The sequence below is a fragment of the Diceros bicornis genome, chromosome 6 (genome assembly GCF_020826845.1).
Source record: "Diceros bicornis minor isolate mBicDic1 chromosome 6, mDicBic1.mat.cur, whole genome shotgun sequence".
Classification (NCBI taxonomy): Eukaryota; Metazoa; Chordata; class Mammalia; order Perissodactyla; family Rhinocerotidae; genus Diceros; species Diceros bicornis.
This window is the reverse complement of record NC_080745.1, coordinates 77,620,668-77,634,964: the sequence shown is the minus strand read 5'-3', so window position 1 is coordinate 77,634,964 and position 14,297 is coordinate 77,620,668. Positions and strand designations below refer to the sequence as shown.

Genomic DNA, 14,297 nt, shown 5'->3' with positions numbered 1-14,297 from the left:
ATGATGAAACACTTAAATTTTAAAGACATCTCTAGGAAGAATAACTTAAAGGAGTTAATATTCAACGACATTTTCACCACAATGAAGGAAGTATGCTTCAACAACCATGTATGCAATTTTTTCTAATAATACAACCCCTTAGATTTGTGGCCTTCAGAATTGATCTAATTTAAAAAGCTACTGTAGCACAGCATATAGGTAAGCATCAAGGGGCAGCAGAGAACTCAGCTTTGAGTAGTAAGACCTAGTTTCCAGTCTGTGGGTGTGATTCTGTACAGCCATTTAACCTCTGTGAGCCCCAGCTTCCTCATCTATAAAACAGGATCTTTTCTAGGGTATCGTGAAGATTAAATAGTTGACTAGATATAAAAGTGCTTTTTAAATAATGCACTACCCACATATAAGGTAGTATGCTGTATTCAAATGTAGACAAAATATGTATTTATTCCCACAGTAGGGGAAAAGCCAGTTCAATTACTATGCTTTAAATCAAGTATTTTTTTTAAAGTAATGTCTTCAATCTATCTAGAAACAATAGAAAACACAGGCTTCATCTCGTGTGTGTAAGTACTCTTGATATCCTTATGGAAAAAGCCTATTACACAGAGAAAAAGATAAAAGCACATACAAGTCAATCAACTTGACCAAAAATATGATTTGGCACTAGGACTAAATTCCAGAAGTTCATGTCATTGCATGTTTCTTAATCTATGAAATTAAAATTATCATTAAATTTAAGATTTTAAACTCAAATACACAAAACAGCAGTCAGTATTAAAACAATGTATTAGAAAGGACTGAAAGTTGTAATTGCAATTGTTAAGTCAGCATTTATTAAAGATAAACCAAAATTTGTAAAGGAAATAAATCACAAGAATCAAAACTGTTGATCTTGCATTAATGACATTTAGTTTAGAATTGTGCTGTAGTATCTTAGAAACAGAAACAAAACAATGGTACATTACCACATGGAGAGTATGTTTGAACACAGTAGGTCCCTACTTGAGAGTTACCAGGCCCAGAGAGACCCAGAGAGAGCAGTACCACCTCGTGAGCTATTTGCAAACAGTCTGATTTATAAAACGCACTTGAGCCAACACGAGTGCATGTATTAAGTAAATCAAAGATCCTTTGCTTTTGGCTGGAATTATACCAACTCAACAGGGTAAGGACGACAGTTTCATTTTTATAAGAAATTCTACTTGGCTATTGATCATAAAGCAATTTCCATGGGCTATCTTAGAACAAAACCGTAAAAACCAGGAGAACCTCCGTTTAAAACTCACCAATACGGTCTTTAACCACTAGATACCACTTTAACCACCACAGCTAAGAGGAGAGAATGTTTTGTTTTGAAATGAAATATACTATCAGGGCAGCCTATTTCCATTCTTGGCCCTTTAGAGCCTCTTCACAGAAAGTGCTAAACGTTTTTAGAGCGATGTGCACAAGTGAGAGTTAATTTTACTTCTAGACACAAAGGATATGAGGCAAAGCTTTACCTCACAACAATTTTTACCAGTCCCTCCACATCAATAACATGAGCCTTCTCGAAATTAAACAGTAAGGAAAGGTGACTGCAACCTCCACACCCCTGGGCCCAGTTCCGATAGCAGTGTCAAAGGAAGGTTATCAAATAAAACCTAAGAAGACAGCAAAAACATTACAACCAGATCATGAGATGACAAAATAAAGAACAGCCTCACAACGTGTTGCACCCCATCAGCTCCACCTTGATAACATGACTGGAGGTGTCCTATTGGTGGTTACCACAGTGGCAAAACCATCAAATTTAACTTAACTTTTTAACAACTTTTTCATTTCAATAAATTTATTTTGATTAGTTGGATTGTTTAAGAGGAAGAGGAGAATCTGTTCATGTTTTTCAACCTATGGGTGAAAAAGAAATAGTATTATTTCATTTCTAAAAGTGTTAGGAGTATAATTTTACTTAAAAGAAATTTTACCCACTTGTTTCTGTAACTCTGTGCAGCAGTAATTCATCCTGTATGTTTTTTCTAAAGGCAAATACAAAAAGCCATTAGATAACATACACTATAAACAACAAAAAAACTTGGAGTCTGAACACATACAGATCTGTCTCCCCAGGCATGAGTCCCAACTACAAAGGACTTGATCATCTGGGCTTTAATGTAATCTACTACTGTGTCCTGGGGCTTGCCAAATTAATGCCCTCATCTGCCAGAGTTCAGGTCTTTTGCCTATCATATATCATACAGGAGAATATCTCTTTTTAGCTGAGAGCAGGTCTGCCAAATAATCATCTTATGAAATATCAGTAAGATCAAATCCCCAAAATATGAGTTCTTCTCACTTTGATCAGGATCAAAAGTAAGTTGGGGGGCCAGCCTGGTGGCATAGTGGTTAAGTGCGCACACTCCACTTCGGCAGCCCGGGGTTCGCAGGTTCGGATCCCGGGCGCACACCGATGCACCGCTTGTCAAGCCATGCTGTAGTGGCATCCCATGTAAAGTAGAGGAAGATGAGCACAGATGTTAGCCCAGGGCCAATCCTCCTCAGCAAAAAAGAGGAGGATTGGCATCGGACGTTACCTCAGGGCTAATCTTCCTCAAAAAAAAAAAAAAAAGGAAGTTGGAAGTACCTCTGAATGCTGGCTATTTCTCAAGTTCTCAGCATCAATTCTATCATCAGTGTTGCTGAGCCTGATCTAAGGAAAATCTGGACTGAGAGGCCTGCTCCCATCCAGGCGTTTCCTCTGAGGTGGCAACATGAATCAGCTCCCTGCCATTGGATTTATAAAAGGAAGAGGACAAAGGGAATGTGGCCAGAGAGGAAGTACAGAGTAGCTCACCTAAATTGATTACATCTGTTATTAGTTAAATTTGAAAAAGTATACCTTTATTTAAAGCACTTTGCTTTTTAGATGTCATGTTTTTTGCCAGACCACACATCACCAGCCTATCAGCTATCCTGGCGGTACCATTCTCAGAACATTTCTCAACCGACACTGTATGGACATTCTTGACAATTCCTTTTACAGAAAGCATTACATTCTGATTCAACATGAAATTTTTTAGTAGTTCTATTATTAATTGAGAGCAGCTTCCATTCAATTCCATTAGTCCTGGAAAAAAATTGAGTATTAATCTTCGAGTCCCTTAAAAAAATAAAATATTTAGACACATTATCTAAGGATAAAGAGCAAAAGGCTCACTTATTTTAGCTGGGTTTAGGCATGCTTTGATGTACTACTGCTGTTGCATTCAAAAAAATCAACCTTATTCAATAAATATTCGTTGATCCTCATTATGTGTCAAGCACTAATCTAGGTCTAGAGGGCACAAAACAGACAAACGTCTGCCATTCTGGACATTACGTCCTAAAGGGAGAAGCAAAGAATAATGGAGATAATTTTCCAACTCTCTCTCCAAGTCACAACCAAAGCAGGACCGGCCCCGTGGCTTAGCTTGGTGAAGCGTGCGTGCTCCGCTACTGGTGGCCCGGGTTTGGATCCCAGGTGCGCACTGACGCACCGCTTCTCCGGCCATGCTGAGGCCGCGTCCCACGTACAGCAACTAGAAGGAGGTGCAACTGTGACATACAACTATCTACTGGGGCTTTGGGGAAAAAACAACGAGGAGGATTGGCAGTGGATGTTAGCTCAGGGCCGGTCTTCCTCAGCAAAAAGAGGAGGGTTGGCAGGATGCTAGCTCAGGGCTGATCTTCCTCACACACACACAAACAAAGCAAAGCAGAGCAGAGCAGACTACGAGGCAATCAGTGTGCTAGTATCTGCAGGGACCTCTGGGTAAAGAAATCAGGAGTCAGAGTAAAAAGCTGCTTTGGCATTTTAGTTCACTTTATTCAAATTCCAAATGAAGGGCTGAATATATGCAGACATAGCACACGCAGTAAGGTAGCCCAAAATGGTGGCATCTGAATGTTTCTAGTCTCTGAAGAGCAGAATACGAGAAGAGGTCAGATGGCCCCAGTTCATCCTGGCCCTGCCACCTACTAGCTTTGCAAAGTGGGGCAAAACAGAATCTCTGAACCTTGATGCTCTGAAACTAATCTGTAAAACAAAGATGGAATATAGTGTTTGTGAGAATGAAATAAAGAATAAAAGATAAGACATTTCTTTGTAAACTCTGCTTGATCTGTAGAAATCTGGACAGTTACTTGAAATACCCATTTGATTCAGACTTAGAGCTATAAAACAAACAGAAAATAATTGCACAGACATCCCAATTGGAAAGTGACTTAATTGCTTGCCTTCAAGCGAACATTTAATAACTTGGAAAGGAAGCTCCAGGTGGCTGGCGGAGATTGGCTGCACTCTGGAAAGAGGCAGAGTTTCAATGTTTCCATAGTCTGCATAGAGCACTTTCACATCCGTATCTGAAGTCCCCAGAACAATGGCTCGGTACCAAAAATCATCATCTGAAAATATGATGGAACCTCAGGTAATAAGCTACATTCAACAACCCCCTCCCTCCCTTAAGATGGTTATTCACAGTTACATTTACATCACTTAGAAATTCACACCAAGCTTTCTGGTTAGAGTCCAGGTTAAACATAAACATCATCTCTACTCCTTCCAGATCCTACTAAAAAGACAATTACAGGATTAAAAAGTAAAAGGCATAAAACCACAAGGACAGAGAACAAGAGCGAAGATAATATAGTAGTGGAAGCTGGAAAGCAGATGCATGAATGGAAATGATTTAGCAGAGCTCAACCAAAGCTGGTAGCAGGGAAGCAAAGCAGCATCCCAGTTTGCATCTCAAACCCCCAAGGCTTAATAATTGCTGCTACTCTTTCAAAAGCAGGAGTGAAGATGGAGCTGAAAATGACAACTGGGTGAAGGAAGCAGAGTTACTTCCCAAGACATCTGAGCAGACTTCATTTATAAACACACTTACACGTAATACTTATTTTTCAAGTTGCAAAAGAGAATGATCAGTTTTACGTTCACTTGTTTTAATGAAGCTTAGAATGCCCTTCCCCTTTCCAAGAAACTGCTCCTACCCAAGGGCAGAAGACTAGAGGTTTCTTCTCCAGAGAGGATAAACCAGAGACTGTGGACTAGGGAACCCGAGGCAGAGCAGAGGAGGAAGTTTACCAAGAACACTGTCAGGCAAGCTATGCACTCCAGGCAGGAGACAACCATCTCAAGGGAAAGCACTTCAAGATACCAACATCAGGAGTCCCTGGTGAAAAAGCAGAGCCAGACCACCCCACAGTGACGGCCACCAGTGACAAGCTCTGCCCAGGCACAAAGAAACTTTCAATTAACTTCTTAGTGCCCCATCTTAAATAAGTGAACAGCAAAGGATCACCCGATACTTAAATGAAGAAAGTCTCTACTATGAAAGAGAAGACCAAAACAAATAGGAACTCAAAGAAACAGAGACAAAGGAGGGAGCAGACAATGAAAATTAAAAGAATGATATTAACATCCTTGGAGAAATGACCTTCCATACTTGAAACAAGAACAAGACGGTACTAAAAACACACGCTTGAGAAAAACAAAAAAGCTATTGAAACTAAAAATGTGATATCAGAAATTAAGTACTCAATAAGAAAAGATGAAAGATAAAATTGAGGAAATCTCTTGAAAAACAGAACAAAAAAGATGAAAGAGAAAAGAGGAAATTTAGCAGAAAAGTTCAAGTCCAACAGTAGACTACTTCGAGTTCGAAAAAAACAGAAAATGAAAGACAGGAATAATAGAATTCAGGAAAATTTCTCAAAACTGAAGCTTATGAATTTCTCGACTTAAGGGCCCACCAAAATGAAAAGAAAACCAATATAAGTCACAACATAAACTTCAAAACATGGGATGAAGAGATTGCTAAAAGTTCTAGAAAAGAAAACAAAATATATACAAAGTTTGGAGAATCTGAATGACATCTATCTCTTGACCAGCCACACCAACAGCTAAAAGATAAGAAAAACAATCCCTTCAAAATTTTAAGAGAAAGATGATTTCCAACCTAGAATTCTATATCCAGGCAAGCTATCAATTGCTACAATGAACTACTAGGGTAAGAATAAAGACTTTTTCAAACAACGGAGATAACAGAAAATTTATCTTACATGTATCTTTTCTCAGCCTCTGGAGGATGGGATATACCCAAATACTAGAGTAAATTAGATGTAAGGGATCCAGAAAACACAGTGAGATGAGGGAGGGAGAAATCTAGCCAACTAGGTGGGGTGGGAGAGAAATCCAAGAAACAAAGGAGGATGGTGTTGAAACAATCCCCAGCACGATGGTGAAGGAAAAATTCCAGGGTGACAGCTCATGTCTGGAGGATAAGCAGCCTAGATAGCAGGTCAGAAGGCTGAAGATGCCTCCAACATGATAAAAGTTGATCAAGTACATCAAGTGTTCACTGAAAGAACTTACATTAATGCAGAGAACTGGAGATAATTAGTGAAAGTATACAGAACACTAATAACAACAACAAAAAAGGCTGCAAAAGAGAAATGTAATCATAGTACACCATGTGGCTAGGCTGTGAATAGTGTTTATGCAATCCTAATAAAGTAATACAGAATATTTATGTAACCAAAAATAATGACATATTTCTATTGGGAAGAAAGGGAGGGAAAGTGTTGATTCAGCTGTCATTCAAAAGAAAAATAAAACTAAATATATTACATTTTAAAATTGTAAATCTCAATTTAAAAATGAACACTATTTGGGCAACACACCAAAAGCATTTTAAATCCATTGTTAGCAAGGGGATGATGACACTGGCCTGCTCACAAACTTTTGGCACATATGGACATTTCTTTAAGATACCTAGAGAGCAATATGCTTCCAGAACCTACAAAACAATTTACATCCTTTGACTCAGAAACGCTATCCCTGAAAATTCCTCTCAAAGTATTTATAGTTACCAAATTTCTGCTCAAGAATATTCACTGCTAGTGTTATACACGTTAACAAAAGAAATTTGTTAACATGAAATATTAAACAATAGGAGAACGATTAATGTATACCTTGATTCAGTGGGTCTTGCTCCGAGGCATTTTATTCTTGAAGTACATTCACCAAGTTTTATAAATTATTTATAATCCATCCATATATAAAAATAATGTTATTGATCCACCCTACAGAATATGGTTATCTAGAGCTGGTTATCTAGAAGTACTGACAGATTTGTAGATTTGTACACATATCCTTGCCTAAATATAATCGATGGCTACAGAACAGAAAAGTCAAGTGACCCCAATATATGAGTTAAACCCATGACTTTGTCTGTCTTAATTTCTCTATCTAACCAAATGAAATATGCATCTAAAACAACAAAATCCACATAACCTCATGTAAAAGAGAACAGACAAAATCTTTTCCCTTTAATATTTTACCTAAAAGAATCTTACTTGTGTATTTGGCACAGCACGCATCTCCAATTCTTGGCCTGTAAGACGATCGACTTTTCTGAGCATTGCAATATTCTAACAATTCAGCTGTCAATATACACAGTTTTTCCTGATCTTCTAAAATATATAGAAAGCAATCTTTTGTGAAGAAATTTTCAATGCTATTATTTAAACAATATACAAAAGAATGTCAAAAATAATCACTCAAACCCATGTGTATTAAAATATACACTTATATTAAAAAAAATAAAATAAAACCACTACTGGTTACCTTGTGCCAAAGGGATACAATACTGGGAGGGAGCAAGAAGAAAGCCTCTGGTGGGCTGATTTCTTGACCGAGGTGGTTATACTAGTGTGTTCACTCTATGAAAACTTATTAAGCTGTATTTTTACAATTATTCAGTGTACTTTTCAGCAAGTGTGTTATAGCTAATAAAATAATACAAAGTACTTCTGATTTATCATACCATACGTTATTGTCAGGATCGAATAATCCTAAACCCGTTTTCTACTATATAGATTAAAGATGATTACTTGTAATATTGGAGATAAATTTAAGAGCAGTTATTGGTATCACCACAATTCCAGGTTTGACAATTTGAAACAAAATCATTTTTTCAGCCTTAACGTATCTGCAAATTATTTTTAGTAGACACTACCCAACTTGCACTAACTCTGGTATTGTAAGGATAAACTCAAATACATTGAAGAAATGCCTTAGTTGTAAACTTCTGTGAAACAAAAAAGGAAAACATTTATATACTACTTTTCTTCATGATTAGATCCCATGTAAAACATTTCTCTAAGTTTCTAAGATACAGTAACACTATGATTGTAGACCGATTACTAAGTACTCTTGCATTATATCTAAAACAGTTTTGGTTCAAATTTTCTTAAATGGTCGTAGAAGTTTAGTTTAGTAAAATGCAATTCAATATAGATGGTATAGATTTTTAAACAAGAAATTACACAGTAATTAAGGACACTGTTTTGTTATAAAAAGCAGTAGATTATCAAGACCAGGTTGAGCAGGTGCTGAATGCAGGGCATTCTCCTCATGTTCATATTTTTGTTTTTATAAGTAAATGTGCCTTAAATGTTATTATGATCAATTCTTCCTTAAAACATTGAATGAAACAAAAATCATTTTTTTCTCCTCATTTCCTAAGGAGTTCAGATAAGCACTTTCATTATACTGTTAAAAAGATCAGCATAAACAGGTCTCAAATTTTGGTTTCTTACCAGGCATCTCACTTGGTAGAGCATAAAATAAGTTCAGGGTTATGATTTCTAATACGCTTGCTTGTACAGTTTTATTAACTGGCAATTCTATCGTCCTCCACTGTTCAGCTGAAGAGATGGCTGAAAACATACAAAACACAGGTCTTGCATAAAATAAATCAAATTTAGTACCCTTTCCCAGTAATATATTTATTCACCAACCGCTTATTATCAACGTTCCCAAATGGAAAATCTGTATTTTCACAAAACAATCTATTCAATTTGAGGGATTTTGTGGCATTCCAAAAAGTCCAATCTATAATGAGAATCCTTGAACTACTGCACTCCTGTGGTATATTTCCATTTCTGTAGTATATTTAATATAATTCTTAAAATTTATTCAAACTTTAAGGGATACAGAGCTGTATGATGCAAGTTGACCTGATAAGTAAGTACGTTAAAAATGAGTACAGTGTTCATTTAATAAAACTATGTTTCAACAAATTAATATTAAATTAACTTTAATAACCTATTACTAATCTATTTCCACAAAGCATATTTCTACAGGAAAATTGTGTCATTTAGGATAGAAAAATTTTCATAGCCTACAAAAGCAAAGGATAACATGAATTTAAATAACAAGCAAATGGTTTAAAAATGTTACCTTGTTGCCCCGGGGCCTCAATTTGAAGATCCTGTTTGTTAACAGGTCTGTTATTTGCCAAGTCTTTACATGGTGAGCTAGCTTTTAAAACCAGATGTTCATCAATCAGAACGTCACCAATTATTCTGGGATAACAAGTGGAAAGATCAGTGAGTTCAACTCCCACTCCATTTTCAGTGATGTCAACCACCCGGGCTTGGAGTTTTATCCCCGCAACACACATCTGAAATCTGGCAATGGCTTCTTTAGTCCAGGGTTTGTTTCCAGGCTGTATATCTGGCAAATAAAAACAGCATTAAAAAGAATTCTGTGCCCAAGCTGCATTTTTGCTTCAATAGTATTCAGGACTGGGTCCTTGGCCGAGTTTACCATTCAGGTCAGCAATGTTGAGTATCTTTTTCAATATTCAATTATCTATCTACATCCTCCACGCCCGAGTTACAGACAGTGCATTTGCAAATATACTACTAGGGTTTTAGGAGGCTCAGGATCTTTCCTTGCTTTCCCCACGAACGTATCTTCATCTGGCATTTTTCCAAAAGGCAAAAATAGGATTATTACTTCTTTTAGAAGCCACCATTGTGTTCTGTTACATACACAATGATGAGTTATCAATTATGCCGGTAAAAGATGTCAACCATACACTTTCACTTTAGTGGACAGTTTTCTAATGATAATTTCAAAGTGTCATTTTAAATTACTTAACCAAAAATTATTTTCTCTTAGATAATTTCACCTTATACCTTTATTTTCATAACAGTGATTCTCAAACTTGAGTGTCCATCTGAATTACTCAGAAGGCTTGTTAAAACAGATTTCAGGGTCCCACCCTAGAGTTTCCAATCTAGCAGTAGGTCTTGTGTGGGGACTGAGATTCTGCATTTTTAACAGGTTCTCATGTTGATGCTGCCTGTTTGGGGGCCACATTTTAAGAAGCACTGACATAAAACATGGCAATTAAAAACAATAATCTGAAACATACTTAGTGTAAAATAAGTAGAAAGAAAACAGGCAAAAAAAAAAAAAAGAAAAGTATCTATGCTTCCAGACACAATCACTACTAACATTTTGGCAGCCTACCTTCCACAATTTTCATGTGCATGTGGAAATACATACATACATGTGGAAATGCACATACATACTCATTTCTTTCATAAAGAAATTTTTATAATAGTAATAGCTATTATGTGTATAATGCCAGGCACTGTTAAATGTTTTATATATTTTTTTATGTCTTTTATTCTTAACAACTCTTGGAGGAAGGTACTATTATTTTCCAGATGAGAAAATGGAACCACAAAGAGTTTAATTAATTTGCCTAAGGTCTTACAGCTAGTAGGTAGCAGAGGTGGTTCTAGAGTCTGTCCTCTTAATCACAGTGCTATCCTGTATCCCTTATAACTTGCTTTCTTCACTTAAATCATAACAATTATTCATTAACACATATTTAACATCATTTTAATGAACTGTGTAACAACAGCAGACACTTAAGTAGAACTTTCTGAGTACCAGGCCCTGTTCTAAACCTTCATTTAATCCTAACAACCCTATAAAAATGGGTACTACCATTATCCATTACACGGATCATTATTTAATCAATCCTCTATTATTGGCTATTAAGGTTGTTTTGCTATTATTAACAGCAGTGTAATCAACTTCCTTGTATGTGAACTCTGTGAAATTCCAAGATTATTTCTTTGGGATAAATTACTAGAAGCAAAATTGCTAAGACAAAAGGTAGGAACATTTGAGGCTCTTAGGAATCCTGCAAGATGCCTTCCAGAGAACACACTGGTTTTCACTCCCATCATAAGTATAGAAAAACAGCTGCCTCCCTACTTTGACATCAACGCTGGAGATTTTGGCCATATCTTTAAAAATATTTCCCTAAATTTTATACTATGAAGCAGGATCTTCTAACTTACACAAAATATTAAAGATATTAATACTTAGAAGTTTATTAAGTATTAGAAGACAGTTGAGAAAACTTCTTATTCTGCACCATACCTACTAACCAGCACCGTATCCCTTGAAATGGAAGTTTTAAAAATGTTGATGGGATCATTTGGAGCTCATCTGCAGTAACTTCTTCACTGTTTCCATAATCCACAAAGTGTACTTGAATGTTTCCATTTGGTAAGATTTCCTTGACTAAAGCACGATACCAACTACCATCACCTAGATTTAACACAAAGTTTGTAACATGGAATATTTCCCTTCTATTAATATTTGTAATTTATCTTGAAAAAGACATCCTTTGTCTAAAGTAGCTAATAAATTTGCCCTTTTCACCAGATGATGCCTTTAGTTTTTCATTCAGAAATCCCTCAGGCCAGCCCCATGGCTTAGCGGTTAAGTGCGTGCACTCCGCTCCTGGCGGCCCGGGTTCGGATTCCGGGTGTGCACCCACGCACCACTTCTCTGGCCATGCTGGGGCTGCGCCCCACATACAGCAACTAGAAGGATGTGCAGCTATGACATGCAGCTATCTACTGGGGCTTTGGGGGAAAAGTAAATAAAAAAAATTAAAAAAAAAATTAATCCCTCACAGAAATCTCAAAATCCATTTTTAGAATATCTACAAATTTTTTGTAGCATCACACTTTTACATCTGATATAAATTAAAGATTTCATTCATAACCTACCCAATAAACAGAATGTGAAGGTAAGACTTAATAAACTAGAACATATTTGTCAGTCTGGAGGACTTATAATACTCTCACCGCTAACAGCAGATTGTTTTGTTACTTGGTAAAATAATATAAAAAATAAACAGTAAAAAAACTTGCAACAAAATTAAAGTCTTTCATCAAATATATTTTCAAAATAAATATGCACAGGCTGACCAGAAGAAACTATGAATCAGCAGTGAACAGGTCTTCCATTATCTAACTTATTTTAATATTATCAGAAATTCTGGAAAGAAAAGTATTTAACAAATTTAACAAAGTTTAGGTGAGAAAGTATCACTTGGAGGTACCTTGTTACAAAGAGAAGAAAAAACATATCTTTTTTGTGTGTATGAGAAAGATCAGCCCTGAGCTAACATCCATGCCAATCCTCCTCTTTTTGCTGAGGGAGACTGGCCCTGGGCTAACATCTGTGCCAATCTTCCTCCACTTTATATGGGAGGCAGCCACAGCATGGCTTGACAAGCGGTGCCTTGGTGCGCCCCCAGTCTCAGAACCCAGGCTGCCAGCAGCGGAGCACACACACTTAACCGCTACGCCACCAGGCCAGCCCCCAAAAAACATATCTTAAGCATTCATTTAATCTCCATTGTGAAAAATATTTGCTTAAACATCAGGAAAAGAATACACATTAAAAATATTTGAAATAGGGCCGGCCCCGTGGGTTAGTGGTTAAGTGCGCGCACTCAGCTGCTGGCAGCCTGGGTTCGGATCCCGGGTGCGCACCAACGCACCGCTTCTCCGGCCATGCTGAGGCCGCGTCCCACATACCGCAACTGGAAGGATGTGCAGCTATGACATACAACTATCTACTGGGGCTTTGGGGGAAAATAAATAAATAAATAAAATCTTAAAAAAAAAAAACATTTGAAATAGCTAATGTATATTTGAAAGTTACTAAGACAAAAGACCTTAAAAGGCCTCATCACAAGAAAAAAAAATCTGTAGCTATATATTATGACGGATGTTAACTAGACTTATTAAAAAAACAAGGGTTGAATGCCAAGAAACAAAAGGTTCTAATAAAGTCAAGATTGCACCAACTGCAACTTACCTGCAAAAAAAGCACAACAAGGTTGCCCTGTTTCTGCCTTAAAATCATTAGGCAACTTCTGCTGGCAATATTCTGCTAGTGATTTATTCAAATCATTGAGTTTCTCTAAAGCTGAAAATACAATGCACATAGAGCATTTAATATTTAAAAAAACATGCAGAATATAGATTTTCTTTTAAAGTTGGAAAATGTTTTGATCACAAAATCTCAGGTACATCCCCCAAACAACTATTAAGTACACCAAATGCTTTTTCCCTTTTCCTTATTAAAAACTTAATTGGGCAAATAAGTCATTTAGTTAATGCTTTCCGTGAACTCCATACGAACAATCTACTGGGCACAGGGACAGGACAATGGCATTGTTATCAGTGTCCTAGAGCATGAGTTCTGCACGGGGACAAGGAAACAATGTACAAGCCTATACTGAAAGAGGGTTACATACAAGCTGCCCTGAAGGAGTATATATAATCACTAACTGGATGGCACAGATAACGTCTGCTAAAGAAATACAGGGAGGTGAGCTCTGCGCTCACCAAAGGTTTCATAGAGAAACTTGAAGTATGACACATTTGATAGAAAAGAAGAGGGTATTCCACAAGGAAGAAATGGCTCTGAGGCAAAGTATAGAATTACAAATTAAGCAGCCAAAAAACAGTTGGCGGGAGCCCTTTGGCAAAGCAGAGAAGTGGAAAGGTGAACCACTGAAGAAGAACACCAGAGATGTGCCTGGAAACAAACAGACCACGGAGAGCTTTAAAATGCCAAGTAAAGGGATCTGAACACAATAGAAGTAAAAGAAAAACAAATGTCTTTTAAATATGTGACAAAGGTCCATTCACAGAAATGGAAATACAACGAGTTAGAATTTTCACCTTTCAGATTAGCCAAAATAAAAAAGTTTAAGGACACACTATTAGAAACCGTGTGGGAAAAGGCCCTCTCATAACTGCTGGTGGGAATTAGCTTGGCCAACCTCCTGAAGAGCACTATCTCTCAAAAATATAAGCACACATATCCTTTGACTTAATAAATACAGCTTTGGGAATTCGTCCCAAGGATATACTCTCAAAATGAAAGCACACAGTACAAAGCATTGTTCTAGCAATAAAAGGCTGGAAACGTGAATCCTTTATTTGTCCACATTTAGGTTAATTAAACTAGGATAAACCCACACAGTGGAATACCATTTAACCACAAAAAATAACGGAGACTAAACAGCAAGGTGGTATCCTAGACTGGATCCTGGAATAGAAAAGGGACATCAGTGGAAGTGGAAAAGGACATCTAA

At 36.9% G+C, this 14,297-nt stretch overlaps 1 protein-coding gene across 1 annotated transcript in view; it reads right to left on the bottom strand.

Moving 5' to 3' along the window:
* Nucleotides 1-1,030: 1,030 nt before the first annotated feature.
* The window catches only part of TDRD1 (tudor domain containing 1), a 37,307-nt gene continuing 24,040 nt past the window's right edge, over nt 1,031-14,297 (bottom strand). The window contains exons 16-24 of the mRNA XM_058544047.1: nt 13,010-13,120; nt 11,273-11,443; nt 9,266-9,541; nt 8,623-8,742; nt 7,378-7,494; nt 4,255-4,422; nt 2,879-3,106; nt 1,972-2,018; nt 1,031-1,890 (exon numbers count right to left, since the gene is read on the bottom strand). Of these exons, the coding sequence (XP_058400030.1) occupies nt 1,798-1,890; nt 1,972-2,018; nt 2,879-3,106; nt 4,255-4,422; nt 7,378-7,494; nt 8,623-8,742; nt 9,266-9,541; nt 11,273-11,443; nt 13,010-13,120 (1,331 nt within the window). The 3' untranslated portion in view covers nt 1,031-1,797. The remainder of the gene's footprint in view (nt 1,891-1,971; nt 2,019-2,878; nt 3,107-4,254; nt 4,423-7,377; nt 7,495-8,622; nt 8,743-9,265; nt 9,542-11,272; nt 11,444-13,009; nt 13,121-14,297) is intronic.